Source organism: Marmota marmota, unplaced genomic scaffold (genome assembly GCF_001458135.2).
Source record: "Marmota marmota marmota unplaced genomic scaffold, marMar, whole genome shotgun sequence".
In the NCBI taxonomy this organism is placed as follows: Eukaryota; Metazoa; Chordata; class Mammalia; order Rodentia; family Sciuridae; genus Marmota; species Marmota marmota.
In genome coordinates, this window is record NW_026000075.1 from 11,343,635 (window position 1) to 11,368,230 (window position 24,596).

At 39.0% G+C, this 24,596-nt stretch overlaps 1 protein-coding gene across 7 annotated transcripts in view; it reads left to right on the forward strand.

Annotated features, from left to right (window-relative positions):
- Positions 1-24,596, forward strand: part of Tnik (TRAF2 and NCK interacting kinase) — a 383,074-nt gene that overhangs the window by 226,878 nt on the left and 131,600 nt on the right. For all 7 annotated transcript variants that reach the window (XM_015494269.2, XM_048814298.1, XM_048814300.1 and 4 more), the window contains exon 4: positions 13,965-14,090. In XM_015494269.2, coding sequence (XP_015349755.2) covers positions 13,965-14,090 — 126 coding nt within the window. The remainder of the gene's footprint in view (positions 1-13,964; positions 14,091-24,596) is intronic.

A 24,596-nucleotide genomic window follows, 5' to 3' on the forward strand; every position in this document is an offset into this window, starting at 1 on the left:
GTTATATTAATTAGGGTTATGCTCTCCCACTTGAGGCAGGGGGTTAAGGATGTAGAAGAGTCTTACTCTCTCATGTCGAAGGGATCTGAAAGTTGACAGTCCAGGGATGTGTGGCAGCAGTGTGGTGGAGCAGAGGAAGTGCTTATCTTTCTGCCCTGTCATTCTAGCACAAAGCTCCCCTTTTTAATATCACTCTGTGGTTCAAGATGGTTGTTGGATTTCCATTGATCATACTCTGTGACTGCAAAAACAAAAAAAGGTGGGTGAACTCAAGGATGCAGAAAGAGCCCATTCCGGTGAAATCTTTTCTACTTGGATACAACATCTTTGCTTCTGTTTCCATTAACTATATTTAGTTGCAAAGGAGCTTGGGAAATGTAGTCTTTTTAGTCTACCAATGTGTCCTATTAAAAATATAAGTTCTGTAGGTCAGAAATGAAGGGGGAGTGGACATTTGGGATAGTTCACTTAGCAGAGTCTGACACCAAAATCAAATTCAGATACTATAAGCCTTTGCCTTGAAACCCATTATCAGTTTATAAATCTTTAACAAAAACCCAACCACAGAACATATCAGACTTTGTTTTGCAATTTTGCTGAAGTCATACTACTGTGTTTTCCTTGGATTGAATCAGATCTCCACATAATGAGATGTGCTTGGCAGTTTAACAACTAATGGCTGTGGATGGAGTCCAAGACATTCATGCTGTAGATTAAGTTCTGTTGTGTGGCTCTGCAGAACTACATTCGCGTTTCACTGACATCATTCATCTCAGTGCACAATGTTGTTGATGTACAAAGTTTGACTTGAGAGCATTGAATATTACTCTTCCAGTTTCTGGTTCTATTGGTGAGGATTTAAATTGTTCAGAGAACCACTTGCTTAGAGCTAAAAAAAAAAAAAAGTCACCCAATAGTTTATCCTAGAGTGTGTATGTTCAGATTAAGGAAGGTCAGCCCTTCTAAACTGGGTTTCATTACACAGCAAAATTCTACAGAAAATTATTTGAGAGTTACTTTCTCAGTTTTCCCAAGGCTGGTACAATACTAACACCATTTTACATGCCTGGGAGTGTCAACCCATTATGTACAATGGATGCTTTATAGTATTTGGGTTCAACTCTGTTGGAAAACCCCTGTTCAGAAAGCCAGGGAAGTTTCTGGGATAATGACATTATTGACTATTATTTAACCACTGATTTTGAACAAAGGCAAACATGGATACACACCAGGAAATGGTTCTCTTATGTCCATGGTGTCTGATGGGCATCAGGTGACTTTTGTATCATCCCCTTACGTATCACAGTCAACATAAGATTTCCTTTGTGAAATTCATGTGGGGCCTTTGTAAAACAAGCAACTCCATTTTTCCACGTTGTCTTTTGTGTACGATGGAATGCTGCAAAAGCTTCTTACCAATTATCATAATTGTGCTCATTATAGCTGCTCTGTTAAAAACTGAGATGAATTCTCAAAGATCATCTTTGTTGATTGTATGCTGTGACCTACTACACACTACTATAGTTTATTTTAATGAAATTTATGAAGTCATAGCTTGAAATTAATTTTTAAATTATTGTTGCTATTCAATGTCACTTCCTTTTTTTATAGAAACCAGCCACAGAGAGAATTGGATACAGTGCCTTTATCCTTCCAGCCTGAGAGCTGAGGCCCTTCCAAATTGGTTGGCATTTGCTTCAGAATTACTGCTTACTCTTGGACTTGGTTTAGAAGTTCTTTTAGTTCCCCCAAATCATTATGAAAATCTCTTCATTTCATTGCTTTATGGAGCTTCCTTCCCTGCTGGATTTGTGTTCTCTAGATTTATCTACAACAGCTAAGAGGAATCAGACTTCCAACCTCAGGGGTGCTGGTCAGGAAACACTCAGATACCTAAGCCTGCTGCAGAGGGTGCAGCCTCTGAATCTGTCTTTTCTATAAGCTCCTCAAGAAGGCCCACACACCCCAGAGTTAGAGATCCTTTTCCTGGATTTTGTATTAACTCTTTTCTGGACACCAAGTGTGAAGAGCCTGTGGTTCTTTAATAATCTTTTAACTAATCCCCATTTTCATTTGAATAAAAAAATCCCTGAATCAGCTAGTCCCTTTACAAAGAAAACCTAAAGTACGACTTAGTGAAATAATTACTTGACATTGTAAGCTTTTACCTTTACGTTTACTGGTTATGATTACATTACTCAGAACACTTTGGAGTATGTGGGGGCGGGGGGGGGGGGGCAAAACTTTCCTCAACCTGATGAAGCTGAAATGGAATTTACTGGCTTGTATACATTAAAACAAACAAACACATGCTCACAAAAATTCAGCAGGATCCAGGAAGTCACATGATATGATGGGAAATTTTGTCTTTGTCCATCTCTGGGCTCTGCTTTCTTCCCACCCCCAGCTCCAGGCTCATGTTCTCATGACCTCATTGTCATTAGTCCCAGCACAAGTGTCAAATCTGAGTATCCGTGGCCTCACTTGGGTCATGTCCCCATCCCTGAACCCGTCTGTGATTCTTTTTAGCCAGATTTGGGTTAGCTGCCTGGTTCTGGAATCTACACAGGGACTAAGAGTTAGGGAGAACTCATCCCTCAGAGAAAATCCCGAGAACTGTTGCAGGAATGAGTGGGCAGGTGTGTGGGTGTGCAGAAATCAGATTTGGTCCTTAAGTAAATTCTCTCTTGTCCACTTTTTTATATCTAGACAAAAATAATAATTATGATAGCTAACATTGATGGAGTGGTTATTATACAGTAGAACTTCTTGAAATACTTCGTGTACATGAATTCATTTAATCCCCTCAACAACCTACACAATGGGTTCCGTTATTAGTCCCATTTTAGAGATGTGGAAACAGGACATATTAAGTATCTTGCTCCATGTTACATGGTTCTTCTGGGGTATGGTGAATATTTCAGCCTGAGAATTTTAACTTCATCCTCTCAGCCACATTGCTATAGGCCTTCAATTAATATAGAGTGGTATTTAGTGTTTCATTTAGTGTGATTCCTTTTTGATTGGTTTATTCAACAAATATCTACTAAACACCTACCTAATGACAGACAAGGAAAATTTAAAGATGAACAAATGATCCTTTGCCTGCAGAGGAGCTCATGATAACACAACTTGACTATAAATGTTTTAAAGGAAAGTTATACCTTTTGCAATAAAGTTACAAAACTCATAAAGAAGGTTACTTATCAGGTTTGATAGGGTAGTCATTACTGTCAGCCCTGGAGAGTAACCAAGGAAATAAATTTCTGGCCAAGGACACAGGATGTGCCAAGGCATGGAGGCTAAAGAAACATGTTCTGAAAGCCGTACACCGCTTAGTTTTGATGCTGAAAACTGCCAACAAGAAATTGATACAAGAAAAATCCAGACAAATCATGACCAGGTCATGAAAGAAATGAATACTGTAACAAGGAGTTTACAAGGTTTTCAATTTTTTTTTCCCATACACCACTTTGATCAAATAGTCTTGGGGAAACCCAATAAGTAAAAGAGACATACAGGTTGGTTTGTTTGATTGCTTTACTGGGGTTAGGAGGCCTTAGTACTGGCCCTTTTCCCCAAACCACTGCGGCAGCCAGTGCAGGGCCAGAGGTTGAACAGCAGCAGAGTCACATGGTTGCGTTTTGCCTGCTAGAAGGATCTGTCTTAAGCCCTGTTTTTGAGTTCAGGCTTTTGTCTTACTGAATTGTTGTAGGTGAAGCCCATGAGCAGTCGTCTCCTTCTCTTATTGAAGAGTAAGGATGTGGACTTCTCCCAGTAGCCTGTCCTCCGTAGGGTCCTTTGCTTATGTTAAAGGGCTTAGTGGATGTTTGCTAAAATTGGACAAAAACAACAACAACAAAAAAATCTTCCCTTCCTGGGTCATTTGGTAGAGTCAAGGGGACACAGTGCTTCAAGTACTTTTGTTTCATCCCTCCCATGGGAAGGAGTTCCGTGGAGTGAATAGTAGCACAACACATAATGATACTATTAATGCTAACAGCAGTTTCCATGGCCAAAATAAAAATGGCTAACATCAATTGAGTGCTTATTATATGCCAAGTGCTATTGCTCTTAGTGTTCAGTGTGTATTAACTCATATGATCTTTCCAACAACTTCCCTCAAGGGAATATTGTTATTATATCCATTTTACAAAGGAGGAATTGAAAGCAACTCACCGAAGCCCCATCATGAGGAAATGGCAGAGGCACAGTTCAAGTGCAGTCTGGCAGGGTGTATCCACACTTACCACAGCGGTCTCATAGGATAAGAGATGGGAGGAGTCTCCAGAGCGTGACCTTCAGATTCTGGCAGAGCTGGTTCACATCCCACTCTTCCCCTTACTGATTATGACTTTGCATAGATTTCTTTACCTTTCTGAGCCTCTCTCAGTTTTCTTGTGTTAGATGAGTATACAAATATGGTAAGCTTGTTCTGAGACTAAAGTGGGACATGCTATCTAGTGTCTGACATATAGTAATACGTCCTTAATACAAGGTTTTAATGATGAGTCTTGGTGAGATACAGAGACTGACTGAGTGGGACAGGTCTTAGGAATGAAGGAGATTCTAGAGTATCCATTGCAACTCTGCAGCTACATATATGGTGGCAGCCGGTCTTTAGAACTATGTTTCGTGCCATACCCGTGTGAGTTAATTGTTAATATGTGTAAATAGACTTGGTCTGTCTCTCCATTTCAGTCACAGGGCTGTTAGTCCTACCCTGAATAGTATGTCTCTATAAAATATAAGTACTCGGGAAGGATCCAGGAAAGACAGTAGGGCTAGATTCTCTCTGGAAAGCTGAAGACCAGAATCAGAGGATTTCATCTTTTCACTCATTGAAAATGAGTGAATGAAAATGCTGAACTCCAAGGTGATAGAAATGAACAAGACAGAAATGGGCACCATCTTCTGGAATCTTCTGTTCAACATGTGTGAAAAGCATTTGACAGTGAGACAGTAACTTCATCAGAGTTCTGGTTTGCTTTCAAGGAGTGTACAGAGGATCAAGGAAGAATTTGAAGAGAAAACTAACTTAGCTGGGTGGTCAGAAAATGTTCTCTGAGAAAGCAACTGTTTTAGTCAGCTTTTTCACTGCTGGGACCAAAAGACCCGACATGAAGGAGGAAATGTTTATTTGGGGGCTCACAGTTTCAGAGGTCTTCGTCCATAGATGGCCAACTCTGGTCCTCAGGGCTGAGGATGAGGCAAACATCATGACCAAAGAATGGGAGAAGAAAGCCACAGGGAACATGGCACCAGGAAGCAGAGAGCGAGTTCTGCTCAACAAGGACAAAATATAAATCCCAAAGGCACCCACCAAGGGACTCACCTCCTCCCGCCACACCCTACCTGCCTTCAGTTACCACTCAGTTAATCCCTGTCAGGGGATTAATGCACTGATTGGGTTAAGGCTTTCATAACCCAGATATTTCACCCCTAAACCTTCTTGCATTATCTCATACATGAGCTTTTGGGGGACATCTCACATCTACACTATAACAGTGACCCCTAGGTGAGGTTTACAGCATGGGCAGACCTTGGTTAGTGGTGGGGAGGGGGGCTCTCCACAGGTGGGAGCCTGCCCCTCAGGTGGGTTCAACACAGCTTGGGAATCCTCTCCTGAACTCCTCGTTTGTAGAGACCACCTCAGAACTTCTCCTTTGGGGCTGTTCAGGTAGACATGTCTAGCAGGCGGAACATTCGGATAAAGCACAGAAATAAGAACTTTTCACAGAACAAAGATAAAATGTCTTTTTGTCTCCGTAATACTCTGCACCTTTGGGGCTATTTCCGGTGCTTCAGCTATGTATGCTGTACTCCATGTACAACTTGGAAAGCTTCTAGAGTTCTAAAAATGAGCAGACTGAGCTGCCCACTCTGTGCACACTTCAGCATCTGTCCTTACCTTGCATGCAGTTTATACCCCTTTGGTGGCTTGTGTGTGTCTGGGTCTTTGCACATTCGTGTGTGCTAGTGTATGGCCTGGATATTGGGCTTGTTCTGTGTGTATGCTAACATGTTAGGGAGATTGCTTAAACACAAACACATGGCCCTGGGAGCTACTATCCATACCTCCAAACTAATAAAGATGAGAACTTGTTTTAAAAAAAGATTTTTGCATCATAGTGGTTTGTACTCATTGGTGCCTTTTGTTCATATATCTCCAAACATTTGGTTAAAATTTTATTTAAAGCTCTCAGTCCCTTGTGAGGTTCAGAAGCATGCAGATGAGGAAATTGGCTCAAGAAGTTGGGGTGCTTGGAATCCTTGGGTGCTCAGATGCAGAACTACAGGAAAGGAGTTCCTCCGCCGTGACCCACACTGGGGGTCTTCTCTGGAGGCCATTCCCTCCTTTGTGCTGTCTGCACTTCTCCACCTCCTGGGTCTGTCCATTTTCTTTTCTGGGCTTTCTCTTATTGAAATTTATTGTTTTGTGGGGTTGGTTTGTTTGGTTTTTGTGGCTTGACTTCCTTGTCAATATTTTGGCTTTCTTCCTGATGACTTGAGCTCTTCTTTGGTCTGGACCTTATGAGAAGTCCTCCATTGTGTAAAGCCTACTGATTTCCATGAGCTCTAAAGCCAGGAACAGAAGCTGTGCTTGTTCCACCATGGTCTCCCCTGCAGAGCTTGCTAATGTAGAACCTGGCCCATAGTAGGTGCTACACAAAATGATTATGTACATATAAACATGAAATATAAAGAGTTGAAAGCCAGATGAAAGTAAAATCCAAATTGCAGACCACAGAAAATATTTTTGCATCATAGTGTTTGTACTCATTGGTGACTTTTGTTCATATATCTCCAAACATTTGGTCAAGATTTTATTTAAAGCTCTCAGTTCCTCGTGAGGTTCAGAAGCATGCAGATGAGGAAATTGGCTCAAGAAGTTGGTGTGCTTGGAATCCTTGGGTGTTCAGATAACTTGGTAGTTATTTTTCCTGATAACCAAAGTCACAGAGGGAGACATGATCAATTACATTATTTTTGCTGTTAGAAAACACAATTCATTCCAATCCCAGTGGCCTGTTACCTGAATTGTAGGTTCAGGATCTTTGAGGATATAAGCTATCTCATTATTGGTGGACTTTAGCCAAATGAATGACATCATCCTGGGGTTACAATTGGTTTACTTCTGGGTCACTTGAGTTTAGATCTTTTTATTTATTTAATTCATGGTTTTCTTTTATGCTTCAGTAGAGGCTTTGGTATGAAAAAGATACACATCCTACTTCATTATGCATTCCTCTAAGTAAGAGAGTGAATGTTGGCCCAATGATCAGTCTCTTCCAGAGCTCTAGTTTTGACACTTCATGGTTCTCTTACCCTGGGCATATTGCTTAACTTTCTCTATTCCACATCTAGAAATGTGAATAAAATCACTTCTTTGATAAAGTTAGTGTAAAAAGTAAATATAGTTACAAAGCATTAGATATGTCAGACATGGTGTGCAAGGCACATTGTTGTTAGTTACTGGGCCTCTTCTTCCCCTGGCACAATGACCCATCTTAGAAAGTTGTATGCAATCCCCCTGCAGCTACAGGGCCTTGGCACGTGCTGTTTTCTCCGAGCAAAATGATTCCTTCCCCAATTTTAGATATCATGCTTTCTCTTTCCTATCCTTCAGTGGATGACTTCCACATGGAATTCAGAACTCAACTCAAACTCGCAATTCTTGGGTCCAATGAGATCAGCTACTACATATGTCTCATGGTAGTAATTTTGCATACATCTATATCATTCTTTGTTGTACATCTTTGTCTCCCACTAGACTCCAGAAAGTTTCATTTTGGCAAAGCTTGAATCTATTATGCTTATCGTTATATTACTATGTTATTAGTGCTGAGCATTATGCCTAGGATAGAGTTGGCATTTAATAAATATTTGTTTAATGAATTCATTAAGCTTAGGATGAATACATACAACAAATCCATTGCTGCCTGCAGAATTTCATGGCAAAGTCCTCAGTTGTCAATGCTGCACTGAAGAGGTGCAGAATTAGGCAACTTATTGAGCCACTCCGGGCTTGTTTCTCAGCTTTGTAAAAATATAGATTGCAGGTACATAACCCTACCTTGAATTTTTGGTGATTCACAGGTGCTTAATTTTCATATGTATTTTAACATTAAACTGTGATTTAAAAAGCAGACCTCAAATCGTTTGTTAACTTTGTTTTTTGTTTGTTTAACTTTGACTACATTAGAAAATGCCTGCCTCTTAATTTGGATGCTAGGTAACCCCATTCACATGCAGAATGTCATTTAGTATGAAGTTCCTACTGAAATTTCAAGGTAAACTCTAAAAACAGCTTTTACCATTTGCAACTACTTATCTCAGGAAATGGAGATTTTTCTCTTTGCCTTCAAACTGAAACAAAACCAAAAATTAGTTGACATTGAAGCTAATACATGACTTTAAATTTCTTTTATAAATTCTAATTTTATAGTCACTAAAGCAATCTCTTGTCACTGTGTAAGCAAATATTATACAATTAAAGCTATAAAAGTGAATGTTTATTGATTTAAAATTAGCTTTTGTCTGCCATAGATTGTCATCCTGAATAAAATTTCTATCAAGAATTTCACTACTACAGATTATTACAAAAAAATTTAAGACCACTTTCTGAGTGATAGAGATGATCTCCTTAAATCCTGGTCCTCTATGATCCTTGAACAATAAATTATCTACACATTTTTGTCACATTCAGTCAATGCTGAAGGTTAGAATGATAGATATGTTAACACAAACTCCTGCCTAACAGCAACAGCTACTATGAAAGAGAAAGTTCTAGCCAGTGTCCCAAGTTTGCACACTGATAGGGTAAAGCATTTACGAGTCTGGACTTAATGATGATCAGTCCCTTGGATTGTTATAGGAATAACATAGGTTTATTCTTGTTCCATGGATCAAGAGTTAAATGTTGGGCAAACATTTTGTTATAGGACACAGTAATATTAAATGTCTGATTAATTCCATTTTTAAATTCTGGCATATTGTGGGTACTTAGAGTGTGTTTCCCTATATAATAGATATGAAACTTAAAACTCCATCTTTTATTCCTTGAAATTAAGCATAAACAAGTTCTGTTGTATGCTAACAGGCTCTTTTAACTGGAGCACAAATGTCAGGGTTCTCTTCACCCCTGATTTAAGTCTCTCCTAAACTCTTCATATGAGCTCTTTGGTTTTAGACATCGTGGGTAATTGCCCTTCTATATAGGAGTTTTCTGTATAGAGTTACTGGCTTTGGAGTCTGACAGTGAATTTAGGGAAGTAACTGAGACTCATTTTCCTCATTTGTAAAATCAGATCATTGAAAACACTGACATCAAATGGCAATTATCAAGAACACAAACAACAATAAATGTTGGTGAGGATGTGGGGAAAAAGGTACACTCATACATTGCTGATTGGACTGCAAATTGGTGCAACCACTATGGAAACCAGTATGGGGATTCCTACGAAAACTTACAATGGAACCATCAGTTATTCCACTCCTAGCTTTATACCCAAAGGACTTAAAAACAGCATACTTCGGTGATGCAGCATCGATGATTATAGCACCTCAATTCACAATAGCTAAACTATGGAACCAACCTAGGTGCCCTTCAACAGATGAATGAATAAAGAAACTGTGGTATATATACACTAAAGAATATTACTCAGCCTTAAAGAAGGATGAAATTATGGCATTTGCCAGTAAATGGATGGAACTGGAGAATATTATGTTAAGTGAAATAAACTAATCCCAAAGAACCAAAGGCCGAATGTTTTCTGTTATGTGAATGCTTATTCATACTAAGGGGTGGGGAGAGAATAAAGAGATTGCAGCTAGATAGAGGGGAGAAAAGGAAGGGGAGGAGGAATGGGGGTACGAATGATAGTAGAATGAAAAAGACATCATTACCCTATGTGCATATATGATTTTGTAACTCTACATCATGTACCACCGAATGAATGAGAATTCACACTGCATTTATATATAATGTGTCAAAAAGCATTCTACTGTCATCTAGAACAAATCAGAACAAATACAAAATGTTTTAAAAAGGAAACACTGACACCATAGAGCTATATTGAGTATTAAATGAGATAGTGCATATACAACATATACAATGAACATTATGTCCAGTTGGCTTTGGCTATACTTTATGGACATAGTCTGAGCATCATATTGCCATCAGAGGTTGTCACCAGCTTGAAAGTCTGGCCTAGAATCACCAGTTTGTTTGCATTTGAAAATTTCCATCTCTTTCCATAGTTTCTCATCCTCTGGAGGCCAATTCCTACATGCTGGAAGGATTTTTTGTAAGCACTAGAGGGTCATCCCCAAAGCACAAGTGCCTCCCGTGTCTCTGCTGCAGGACATTTGTTAATGTCCTGCTGGTCAAAGCAAGTCATGTGGCCAAACCCCATTTTAAGAAAAGTAATAGCTGCCACCTTTGTTTGGGACAGTCAAATATCAGCCATTTTTTCCCCTCCATCTACCACCAATACTAAAAAATAAACAAATTCCCATGATCTTAAGGGCAAACAAATAAAAAAGAAACCTCAAAGCTCCTTTATGTTGATTCTAAAGCTATAATTCAGTAAGAACTGCATCATTTCTAAGCCTCAGAGGGACTTCAACAGGTTTCTTATTCCCATTTACAGCTGAAAATAACTTGACATTAGAGTTTAAATGTCGTGCCTAAAGTTAACACAATAAATCAGAATTGACTTTGAAGTCTTTTGGTTGAAGTAATAGATCTTCCTAAAGTACTGGACTTGGCTTATTAAAATTACTCTTCTTTTTAAATTTCAGACAACTTGGTTCCACTATTTTTTGTTATGAGGTAGCTTCTCAGTGATCTTGTCCCTGTGCCTAATAATTAAGTTGTAGGAATACTTACACAATAGCAGATGACTCTTCTTCTAAGACTGTTTAGTCTAATTCTAGCCTCAGTTGTTCTCTTGGAAACATTCTAACTCATTTCCCTCAATGGGCCATATTGTGACTGGCTGGACCATTTGTGTCATGGTTAAATGAATTCTTGTCATCTCTAGTAAGATCCTCCCTATTTCACTGAATCACTAACTGCCATTAGTGCCTCGGACTAGAAATCTGGATAAATAGGGTCCCTGAAGCCCTGATAAATTGCATGCTCACTTACTGGGCCATAGAAGGTCAAGATCAAAATTGACTCTTGGAGCTACATGACCATGACCCAATGTTCCATAATTGTGTTTGGAAACAATGCAATTTAAACTTGAAATTCAAATGACTAGCATTCCTGCTCTCCTACCTTTTTATTTGTTTATTTACTTTAGTTGAGAACATTAACAATGATATTTATTTTGTATTACACTTTATAACTTTCGTCTTATTTAATTATCTCAAAAAACTGGGACTTATAATATCTGTATTTCAATATAGATGAGAAAACTTAGGCTCCAAAAAGGTAGGTTACTTTCCTGAGCTCTTACAACATGTGCCTACCTTCCCACTCCCATCTTTCTTTTTTTCTTTTTCTTTTTGCGGTGTTAGTGATCAAACCCAGAGCCATGCGTATGCTAACCCCCCATCTTTCTAACCCCAAAATCAATGCATATATTTCCTGCATGTTCCTAATTGCCTCAGTTTACCTTTGCAAAGTGATGGAGAATGTACTGACTTCATGGCGACCTCCAACACTATTTATTGTAGACTTAATTCCACACTGAATTACACTATTTTTTGGTTCTTTCATAAGCTCTTAATTTTCTTAATGATACAGTAAGCTTTTTTAGGGCACATTACCCACCATCTTGCAGAGCACCCAAGAGGCAGGAAGCAAGTACTTGTGGAACCTGCCTGCCTTCTCACTAAGGATGACTGAAGCCAAGACTGTCAGCTGCTGTTAGAAAGTGATCTCTTTCTTTCAGTGCCTCACTTAGTTGCCTTTTTAATCAAAGCAGCTGTCAGCGATGGGGCCGTGCTCTCCACAGAAACCCTCAAGTTGGTTTTCTCCCCTTCTACTTAGGCTTCCCCAAAGTACATCTGTTTGCATCTCACATTCATGCACAATTATTTGGCTCCACACTGCGAGTTTAAAATAGCTGATGCACACTGTAGTAAGGCTTTTGTGGTGTGCTGCCCAGACCCTTCCACAAATGGAAGATATGTGAAGGTCATTCTTCCCGTCGGCCTGCAGCGAAAGCGTGGGCGGTTTCCCACTACTGCAGGGAAGATGCATGGGTCAGCAGTGTGCCAGTAATGCCTTCAGCCACCATCCCAGCTCCTCTGACTTCAGCTCTCTTCCTCAGTTCTGAGGCCACATGCACCTCCTTAGCTCAGCATCCCTATCATATGTTCTATTTTGAGATCACCTAGTGTTCGATTTAGTTGTGTCTTGTGGTGTGTAACATGTTTTAGTTCTCCTGGGTTTGCAATCTTCATTTTCTTTCACTAACGCTTATTTTTGTTTGGTCAGGAAATGTTAGCATTCTGCCACTGTCCTCCTTCTATTCCTGTTTGTTTCTTTGAACATCACTAGTCTTGCTCTAAGTGTTGGACCCTTTGCAGGTCTTCTTTCTTGTATTCATTTTTGTTCACAGGCACTTTGCTGGGTGCTTGAGATGGGACAGAGAGACAAACACAGGCAGGATTCCTGGGCACATGGTTGCTGCAGACTTGTAGGAGTGGCACTTCTGATAGGTACTGCAAAGGGAGATGCATGGTAATTCCTGTGGCTAGAACCAAGACTATTAGATCAGGCAGCTTGGCCAGTAGGAACTCGGGAACTGAGATCTGAAGTGGAAGAGGCCTTTCTATGGAGAAGAGAGTAAGCAACAGGGCGATTATGGCACAGGGAGCTGCATCTCAGCATGAAGAACAGTAGTGGGCTGTGACAACATTTAGTCGGGGAACTGGACATTGCTTGATAGAATCAGGAGGACATCTCTGGGTGTCAACTTAATCAGGAATGGTGTGTAGAAAAGAAGAGAAAGAAGAAGGAAAGAAGACATCACACGTGGGAGACTACAGAAGGCCCCAGATACACTGGAAGGAGGCCAGGCAGCTGGGAGGGACTGACAGTGCAGATAGGGGACATACCAGGCAGGTCTTTCAATCATGGTACTGTAACATCTTACATGGAGGAATAGTCCCCTTTTACGACGGCATCTAAAATAATCATCTAGAGGCAGAAGTCTTTTACAACAACCTCCAAATTAAAACACTTACTTCTCAGTCCAACTGATGTGTACCCATCCGTAAAATAAAATTAGGAGGGAACACACACTCTCCACCAGGAATTTTGGTAGATTCCAAGGTGAAACTCAAAATGAATGAAACTTGAATATCAGGAAACTAACTCTGTAGGGGAGTTGTCTCCTTTTACATCCTGGGCCCCACCACATCTCCCCTTTCCTTTTTATGTTGAGTTTCCTGAAGGTGATGTGGGTACTCCTGCTTTGTGAACTTCCTCAGATCCTGAGAACTTACTTTGCTCCTTTTCCCTTCTGACTTTCATCACCTTCACTCAGGCACTTCAATAAAGGCAGGCTTCAAAGAAAATGAACCTAACCAAATTTAAATCCGAGAGCCTGTGTTTTTCTCTTTTGCTTTTCTGAACCTTTCCCATAGCAGATGTGACCAGTGATAGTAGCTCATTGGGCCTAGTTCCAGAGGCCTGGTGTGGACTGTCTAACAGCCTGACCACCTTCATCTCCTCCAGGTGAAGAAGTCAGGTTTCTTTTTCGTCCCCAGCTGATTACATGCAATGCCTGTTAGCTGGACTAAAAGAAGACCCCTTTGGGCCACCGTTGTGTGGTTTTGTAAACTTTTTCATTTTAGTCAGATAAAATAATTATGCTCTTTTATCGCCATGAAAGAAAAGACGTAAGAAGGAACTTACCATAGTTTAGTCGATATCCATGGTTTGAAGGCTGGAATTCCACTATAGACCATGGATTTTCATGACAGATTCTTTACTGTTCTAGGATGAAGAGGAAGAAATCAAGCAAGAAATTAACATGTTGAAGAAATATTCTCATCACCGGAATATTGCTACATACTATGGTGCTTTTATCAAAAAGAATCCTCCAGGCATGGATGACCAACTTTGGGTAAGTAGTTTCTTTTATTATGTGAGGAACATTCAGTGCTAAATGGGCCCATTTCTCCATTCTCATTACTAGGCTTGATTAAGTACCTTCAAATATGAAACCGTTAGTCTCGTGGTTTCCAAAATATTGTATTTTTGAGGTTTTCTCCCATTTTCATGAACACCACTTCATCTTTTCAATATCTTTAAATCCTCTTTCCCTTAATAGAGACCATTCCCAAAGATGGTTGTTAATTCTGTTTTTTTTTTTTTTTACCCACTACTTATCAATAGTTCTTTATTGTATTTAATTATATTTTAGGTACCATGCTATTTACTGTTTATGAATTATATAATTTATTTCAATTCATTGAGTTAAATAGTATTCTAATTTCTTACATGATAAATGATAAAACTATAGTTTATTGGGAGGATAAACTGTTTCAAGTCTGTGTAGCTAGCAGTGGGGGAGGTTGGATCTAACTATAAAATTCTTTGTCCTCTCTATGACTAGAATGTGGATAATTCTGAAATATAAATTACAATTTGATAAGTAAAATACCTAGCATAGTAGTGTCTGACCCCACTATAGGGATTCTGCAAATGTTTCCTCTCCTGCATCCCCAGTCCGCTTAGCAAAGTACCCTAGTCCTGGATCTTTGAGTGTCTATAAGAGAGCTCTGATTGACAGACCCACTAATAAGAATTCAGCAGGTTTGGTACCAGAACCAAAGTTACAAAACCACCACTTCTTGTTGCTGCTGTACATGATGTAACTCTACATGATGTAGAGTTACAGAACCACCACTTCTTGTTGCTGCTGTGCCTGGTCCACATCGTCGTCTTCTCACCTTCCTCGTTTCTGTCATAGGAAATGTTATTCATTTAGCCCTTCAGAAGACTTGAAAAACTTTCATGGTTTGACCTTCCCTTTTCCAGTTTTATAATCACTCTTCTAGTAGGGGACTTTTGATGGAAGCCCAGACTGTGCCGCAGCCTTCTACTTAATCTACTTCCCTGTCTCTTAAATTTCAGTTCATCTCACATGATGCTGTTGGGTTAGTGACTCTGAAACACCCTTTTACACACCTACTGTCTTGCTCATCTTCCAGAGGTCTTGTTATGAACCTAACACACAAAATTTACTGAATTATCATGTGCCTACTAAAAGCCTGTGCTAAACCCTGAGGCTCCAGTGGTGACTATTTCATGGATAATTCTTCAAGGGCTCAGACTTGGATAGAAGTTACCTATGGCATTTGCAATGCGGCTGAGAAGACCAAGATTTTCATGTCATTTGCTATTGAATACTCCACCTTTGGAAGTGAAAAGAGCTGCTGGGACATTTTGTTTTTCCCATGTAAGATTCATCTCCAAATTTAAAATTAAAAAAAATCAACAACAAAAACAACTTTGGAATGAATACATTTGTTTTGTGTAATCACTGATTTTATAAAATATTTTATGTGATTTCTGAAAAGGTTTAGATTTAATTATGGCCTCTAAATGTAAGAAGATATGGATGTGAAGATTAAAAATGTAAAAGTAGTAGGAGAAAATGAATTTATAAATTTATAAAAATAAATTTCTAAAGTGAGATCAATGACAACAAAAAAATTTCGATGGATTTGACGATGAGCATTTTAAAAAATTTCCCATTACCTAAAAATAAAAATGCAAATAACTAATTTAGGAAAAATACTTATTTCAAATACAGTGAGCAAAGAATTTAATAGCTTTCAGAGATGAAGAATTTTTCACAAATCAAAAGAAAAAAATAGGAAACTACTTAGAGAAAGATTGAGTTAAGGACAAGACAGCAACTAAAAAAGTAAGAAATGTCAGTTACCAAAAAATATGTTTTTAAAATGTTATTGTTATTAATAATATAAATATAATAGAAATGAAGGTTTGATAACCATTTTTACCTAGTACATTGCAATTATTTTTAAATGAACACGTATAAACACTGCTTATGAATATGGATATTGGTACAACTTAACTAAAGTGCAACTGAGCACACACAGATGCACACAAACACAACACATACATGCACATATGTATGCATACAGACATGCAGATATTTGGAGACTGAGATGTCTTTAAAGAATGTGCTTGTACTGGGGTTGTGGCTCAGTGGTAGAGCACTGGCCTAGCATGTATGAGGCGCTGGGTTTGATCCTCAGCACCACATAAAAATAAATAAACAAAATAAAGGTACTGTGTCCAACTACAATTAAAAAACATTAAAAAGAAAGTGGTTTACTTTTGAACTAGTATTTCTACCTACAAAAATGCATCCTAAATAAATATTGGGGCAACCATACAAAGCTGAATGAACAAGTTAACCAATAGGAAATCATTTAAGAGACACGATGCAAGGAATTAATTGATGAAGATCTATATTTATAAATGGATGATTATTCACAATTTTCTAAAAAACAAAAGAAAAATGAAAATACCATATTGATATAGTTGAGATGTCTGAAGTAATACTGATGGTTTGGAAAAATATTTATTCCTGGATAGTAAGTTCATTAATTTAATTTTTAAAACATTGTCTCTTTCTTGTCTACTTTTTTCTGGTCTTTCTCATGAATATGGTATCCAAACCACTTCCTGCTGCTCTTTTTTTTTTTTTTTCTTGCTTCTTGTTGGGCTGTCCTCGCTCCTCATAATGACAGTCAGATCTCTGAGAAATACGGACTGTGCCTCTTGTACCTTTGCATCCTCCTCAGCAGTTGGGAAGTACAGAGCAATATTATGTTGGAAAAAAAAAAAAAAGCATTTCTCCATGGAAGTGATATTGCTGCTACAGGTGCTTTCAAGAACAGGTTCCTGTAGGCCTGCAAGTTCAACAGGACATAATGAGGTGGCATTAGTTGAAATGTCTTTGTTTTCCCAAAGGACTTCTATATTGTCAAGAATCCACCAGTTTAGGGGCTGGGTTTGTGACTCAGTGGTGGAGTGCTTGCCTAGCATGTGTGAGGCCATGGGTTTGATCCTCGGCACCACATAAAAAGGAATAAATAAAATAAAAGTATAAAATGCTGTATCTGTTTTTTTTAAAAAAAGAATCCACCAGTTTAGCCGTGATCCCATATTGCCATGAGTTGTAGTAGATGACACATAGAAAATGATAGTTATTTTTCCCTAATTCATTGCCAGCACCATGGAGGATCCCTTATGCTTCTTCCTAATCAACAGCTCAAGGGAAACCACTATCTTGAGGGTTTTTTGTTGTTGTTCTTGTTCTTGTGTTTTACAGTGCTGAGGTTTGAAGGAACCTAGGGCCTCATACATGGTAGGCAGTGCTTTACCACTGAAGTATGTCCCAGTCCCTACCCTGCCCTACCACTGGTTTTATTGAAGTATAACTGACAAACAAAAATCGCATCATGTTGGCAAGCATATGGAGAAAAGGGAACCCAAGTGCGCTGCTGGTGGGAATGTAAATTAGTATAGTCTTTATGGAAATATGATGTCTCAAAATATTGGCCATCCCTCAATTTATGGGGGTGCCTCAAAACATTGGAAATAGAACTGCCAGATCATCTAGCAGTTCCACTCTAGTTTATATCCAAAAGAAATGAAATCAATATGTCCAAGAGGCATCTGTACACCCATGTTCATTGCAGCATTATGGACAACAGACAGAGAATGATAGCTATTTTTATGCTATCCGTGGAAAGCATTTTCATTTGGTCAGGACTGTAATTCCAACATTTTTTTTTTTTTTAAAAGATGGCTTTGGGACCACCTTCCAACTTATCATCTGAAGCATTGCAGCTGTTTCTAGATGAGTCACTTCTAACCATTAATTCCATTCCTTTTGTGAGTTGGGCCAAGAAAGATAGTTGATTTTCTTGGATATTGTTTTATTCAGCTTTCTTCGCTGCTGTGATTAATGGACCCGGCCAAAACATTGTAGAGGAGGAAGAGTTTATTTGGAGGCTTATGGTTTTAGAGATCTCAATCCATAGACAGCAGGCTCTATTCCTCAGGGCTCGAGGTGAGGTAGAACATCATGGTGGAAGAGTGGCAGAGGGAAACAGCGCACATAGTGATCAGAAAGCAGAACAAAAGAGAATCCACTCTCCAGATACAAATTTATACCCCATAGCCACGCCCCACCAATCTCCAGTTACCACTCAGTTAATCCCATTAGGCTAAATCTGTAACCGAATCATTTCTCCTCCAAACCTTCTTAGCATTGTCTTTTGAGCTTTTGAGGGACACCACATCTAAACCATAATAGATACAAATATTTATATGCAAGTTGTTGGTTGAGGGAAGGAGAAGGGTAATCAAGCAGGGTAGAACTCATTCATTTTCACCATTTTCCTAATCTTGAGATTTTTTTTTAATTGGCAGGAAATTCAGTTGTCATTCTTTTTCGGGTTCCTGGTGAAATTAATCGATTTCACAGGACCTCAAAGCTCACTAATGCATGATGTAGGTCCAGAATGCAGACTCTTAAAATGTGACAGGTTAGCTTATCTGAATTTCTATGAAAGGCAATGGAAGGTTGTTTTATTTGGTTTTTTTTAATGAGCAAAATCTTCAGTCCATTTTCATGTTGGCCTTTGGAAAAAGCAGTGAGCCTGTTTGCATCTGCGTGGGATTAAAGGGAGGTTGGGAGATCTTATACCCTGAAAACAGGAGTCTCAACTTGCCAGTTCTCACCTGGATCAATTGCTCTTCCCATGGAAATGGCTTTGGTTGCTGGGAACCAAGAGCCTGGAAGTGAATATGTTCATGCACAGGGCTGTTCTGACCATCTCTGCTAGCAATTGTCCAGTAGTTTCTGTACCACTACAGATGAGATAAAAGCTAGGAACAGCCTCATACAGGCAAGAAAATCCTTTTTTTTTTTTTTCTGGTTGCACTTCTGTGTGATAACAGACTAAGGAGTAATTTTGAAATAGCAAAGGCAGTGTAGAAACATAATAGGAGATTAATATCAGATTACAAAATTGATGGGAATTTGGTTAGAGTATAATAGTGTGTATTATTACAATTCAGAACTCACTGGAATTTGGGTTTTCTGTTACTGAGGACAGTGGTGCATAATATTTGTCACCTTCTTATCAATATGCCAAGGATTATATTTGCTAACATTGTCATATTATTTCATTAGATCTTTGTAGCCACTCTACAAATGCATGATTATTATCTCCACTCTACAGATGAAGAAGTGAGGCTCAGAGAAGTTAGGAAGTTTTCCCAAGCCCAGAGATTGTCAATGATGGAGCCAGTGTGTAGCTAACCCCATCTGTCTGATGTCAGAATCAAGCCCTTAAACCCTACATTTTTCTCCTTTTGGTCATAAAAGATGGTTTTGAAATCAAAGGTTGGTGTTGAATGGAATTGAAGCTTTTTGTATAAATAAACTTGTTTTAACTTCACTTTTAATCTTCATTCCTCAGTTTCCCTGCCATTCAAAGAGGGTAGTAGGACCTGTTACCTATTACTACTAAGACTGCTGTGTAGTGTAAGAAATACATTATGAGAATTCCATTAAACCTTTTGAGAATCTTTCAACAAATAATTGCAAAGGTCACAGTTAGTTGACTCTTTGGACTATTAGTATTTTGTTCGGATTATGTTGATATAAAAATATTATTATGGGTCATATAGAGATATAGTTTATGCCACTAAGACCAGTGCTTTCTAACATTTATTCCCTGTGTTCAGTCTACATAAAATACTCCCCAGATATTTCTTTGGCTGTGACTGGGGGACAGAAGTTTGCAATATCTCTCCAGCCAATATATGTGCTATTTCAGGTGTCTGATTGAAATATAATCTGTGTGAATTCTATCAGTCTCACTGTGGAGATAAACTCTTGTTTAGTACCAGCTCTTTGTAGAAACACAACTACTTCTGATAATGGCCAAGTGATTCTCCTTTATCATCTGCTCAGGGCCTGATCCGGAAATCAAAAAAGAGAGTTCTTTCAATAAAGATTCTGATCTCTAAGAAACAAGTCGAACTCTGACACACAACATTACCATCTCGTTCTGCTGATCTCAGGGCAGAGAGGCTGTCCTGTTTTGCTATATGCCGATCAGATAGCAGGAGTGAGGAGTACTATCAATTAAATGGACTAATTTCTCTAAAATGAAAGCACAAAATCTACCTTCTTTTTCTTTCTCTTTTGATACCACCATAACAATCACAGGCCATAATGTCTTATAAAAGCAAATACATTTCTAATTCGCTTCCTAAATACACAGTGATCAAAATATCACAGGTTATTACAGTGTAATGGTTCAATATTCCTTTAACTGTATTGTAATGCTGCAGTCTTGTAGAACAGGAGTCAGGAAATTATATTGTATGCTTTTGAGAAATGTTCTAGCAGTTAGCTGCAATCCAGAGACCTGTTTTCTAGCCTTGGCAGAGGCAAGTGTCTCTGGCATTTGGTTTTTACCTTATAAAAATGATGATTTTGTTAGCTAGGCATGGTGGTGCATGCCTGTAATTCCAGCTTCTCAGGAGGCTGAGGCAGGAGGATCACAAGTTCAAAGCCAGGCTCAGCACTAAAGCAAAGGTGCTAAGCAACTCAATGAGACCCTGTCTTTAAATAAAATACAAAATAGGGTTGGGGATGTGGCTCAGTGAGTGGTGAATGGTTCAATCCTCAGTACCAAAGATAGATAGATAGATAGATAGATAGATAGATAGATAGATAGATAGATAAAATGGTGATGTTGGACTAGGTCTGAGTTGGCAAACTGGCACACAGAGGCTAAATATGTTTAATTTGGTTCACAGAAGGTAATAGTGTTTTAATTATGCCAACATTAGAAAAATTGAGCAGTTTCACACAAAAGTCTGGATTTCTTGAAAAGTTTGAAAAAATCAAATGATCTAAAAATATTGGTCCTGAAATCCTAAATAGCAGCAATATGTTAGAACAGTCTGCCAGCTGCTAGCAGGACACATGCCACTCCACTTTGCGCCAGAGGCCCCATCAGTCTCTTGTCTCCCCTTCATCCTCAACCTCACGCTCTTGCAGTACTTGCCCAGGCTTGTGTAAGACCATCCAGAAAAGCCACCAAGATGAACTAAGATGTGAACTCATTTCAATCCCAAATAGAGACCCTTTCTAGAATCTGCACTGCCATTGGCCAGAACCCCCAAACTGAAATCTGCCATAGTTTAGATTTAAATTGCTGTGGCATCTTGGCTTGGCAGAAACCACGCCTACTTCATTTTTGATTGTTTTACAATTTAAAAGTAAGGGGCTACAGGTAACACTATTAAAAATTCAACCACCTGTAGCAGAGCCTTTGAATAGTTAATTAAATTTTCTCTTAGTTCTATGTACCAGAAATGAGATTTTCCCTTTTAAAAAAAATGTTTTTAATCAGTGATCTTCTCTTTTATGAGTGAAGAACTCCCTTCATAGGTAGAAGCTAGGTCACTCATCTGGAGAAATGTTTGAATCTCATTATTTGTGAATAGAAGATTTCTAAAGGTTGAATTTAGTCAATACAGGAGTGCCTGAAATGGTAGGAAGAATAATTATAAACAATCTGTCAGATGTCGCAGTTGCGTGACCTACAGAGACAAAACATAAGATGCCCAGATATCAACAGATTTTATGCTACACCTAAATTAATGGATGATTCCTTGACAATAATGAGACAACCAATTCCTTCTTCTACCCGCAAAGAATTTCATTAGAATTGTGTTTAAACTGCTTTTCATCTTAGCAAAAGGACTTCATGTATGTCCCAAGTTATTTTGCTAATGGTCTAAGTAAAACTTCTAGTTCCTTTTTTAGGTTAATTTTCAGCCAATGTTCCTATTTACACTGAACACACCTCAAAATTCTTCACTACCAAGATGCTTATTCCCAAATGCTCTAAGGCTAGTATTTCTCTTTTCCTTTTCTTTTTCTTTTTTTTAAGTACTAGGGAGTGAATGCAGGGGCACTCAACTGCTAAGCTACACCCCCGCTCCTTTTTATTTTTTTATTTTGAGGCAGGGTCTCACTAAGTTGCTTGGGGTCTCACTAAGTTGCTTAGGCCTGGCTTTGAACTTGTGATCCACCTAACTCAACCCCCCGAGTCTCTGGGATTACAGTTGGTATGTGCCACCACGCCTGGCTTCTCTTTTCCTATTTTTAACTTGTCTGAAAACTTACTCCTTGATTCTCACCCCAAATTCTTCTATTTGGTTGTAACATTCTGAGATACAGAATTGTACCATTTCTTACTTCCTGGAGGTTAGCTTCTACAATTGGGCTTGTGGACATAATGGACATTAATGATGTACTCCTCCCAACAACAATTCTGCAGAAGATCACGCATGCCTACTGTGAAATTCGAGTCCCAGCATAGCTAATTTCTCTAGCATTTCCTTGAATGTTCTCGTGCTGAGTCTGAGCTGTCTGTCTACTCAACATGGGCAGCGATTGAGCATGTGTGGGAGGGTGCCCTTTGGACAGGCTCTGGTTGCTCAAAATACAAAATAGGCTCAGTATATTCAAAGTGCCTTTGTCATTCTCAAAGTATAAAGTTATTCATTGTCCAGAAGACTTATTGACCAAGTTTGAAACACTTCACAACCATGGGACTCATTTTCTTATCTTTGGAAAACTTAGAATTGGTACTTCACGCATTCTCTTTTCAAGTCTAAAAATAAAATACAGAAACCAAAAGAGGCCCCCCCCATACATGCTAATTTCAAAATGATTGCAAAAGGCTGTTGAGGTTGCTTTTCAAATTTGAAATGCTTAACAGTCTTACTTTACTTTAGTTGGTCAGTTGAATGATAAATGTATTCATGTGTGGACCAACCTATTTTTGTTTTATGTTCCTATATACATATTTTTTATATTGTGAGACTTAAACTACTTTTGGTGAATGAAACAGCTCTTCTCTAACAAAGTTACAGAATGTCGGTTTGGTTTACACCTTCATAAATCATGCAGATGAGAGCCATGGCTGTTCTAACCACACATGTTAAAAAAATATCTTGTGTCTCACTGAGGTTTTTGGACTTTCAAGGTCAGTACCCTGATCATTTGCAGAGTTGTGAATCCTTGGAAATTTTTTTTCCCACCCTTTTTTCTTTTCTTTCTTTTCTTTTCTTTTCTTTTTTTTTTTTTTGGTAGCAGGGATTAAACCAAGAGGTGCTTAACCACTGAGTCACATCCCCAGCCCTTTTTAGTTTTTATTTTGAGACAGTTTCGCTAAGTTGCTGAGGCTGGCCTTGAACTTGTGATCCTCCTGTCTTAGTCTCCTGAGCCACTGGGATTGCAGATGTGCACCACATACTTTCCCATCCTTTTTTAGGGTGTCTCTTCACCTGCTTGGTTCATTTTCGGAAGCCCTTCATCTGCCTGCTCCCCTTTCTTACCTTTTGCTCCTACACCTCCTTTTACTATTAAAGAGAGCTATCTGTTAATAGTTATTTATTCTGTGGGTGACTGACCAGTGACATTGGGGCAGGGGGCGGGGGTGGGTAATGAGTTCCTTTCACTGTATTCTGGGTTAGTGCACACCATTTTAAAATACTATCTTAGGGCCTTGTTTCAGGAACTAAAAACCAATTAACTAGAAAGTGAGCAAATCCTTTAGGGACCTCAGAAATCACCCTAGCTTCTGAGAATTAACCTTTTTAAAAATTTTCAGGGGTTTCTGGGGTTGGAAAAGGAAGGCTCTAAATGACCTCATCTGGTGATTCTGTTCTACAGGCCCTTGTCTGTGTCTTGGGAAGGAGGTGAGTTCAGGGCGATCTTGGTGCTTCTGAAACTCCTCTGGGATCAGCTGAGGCTGGGGCCTCTTTCATCAGTTGTAAACCTGGGGTTGGGGGTGCACCGGAGGGCATAATAAGTGCCTCCCAACCTCTGAGAGAAAAATCTCACACTTGTCAGAAATGTGAGACAGCTGACAAAAATATGTAACAATCAACCATGCAAATGGTGAAATATGTCAAAACCCTGTTTCAAAAACTTAGTCTCTTTTTATTTATATAGGAATAACTATTCATGTCCACCTCATGCAGGAATCCTCATTTCTGATCATTTGATGGTGCTACACTGAGCTCTTTTTAGAATTCATGCACCAGGCCAGGCCCAGCATGCCTGAGCACATTTCTTTTCCACCTTCAACTTCATCTTCCTTCTTTACTTCCAGTGGCAGGCATGCTAATTTGTTTCTGACCCATTATTTGTTTAGTTGGTATTGAATGACAGTTTCAAATGGAAGAGTGATTTTCATCTCTCCTTCCCCCACTTGCATTACCACCACCTTCCAAACAGAAAGATCCACTGTCCTCGTATGTACCACTGTGTCTTTTTGCTGTGATACAAACTTTTAAAACCACGCCGTGTGTCCTTGGTACTCTTTTCTTAATAGAAGTTTTAGGAACATATGTCCTGATACCCTTTCAGCATCTCTCACTCTGACTCTTCCCCAATCCCAGTAAAGTGGGCCTTGAGGACCTATTGATGTCCCCCTCCAAGTCAGAAACTCCTCCTCCTTGTCTTTTACAATGCAAACCAAATAAA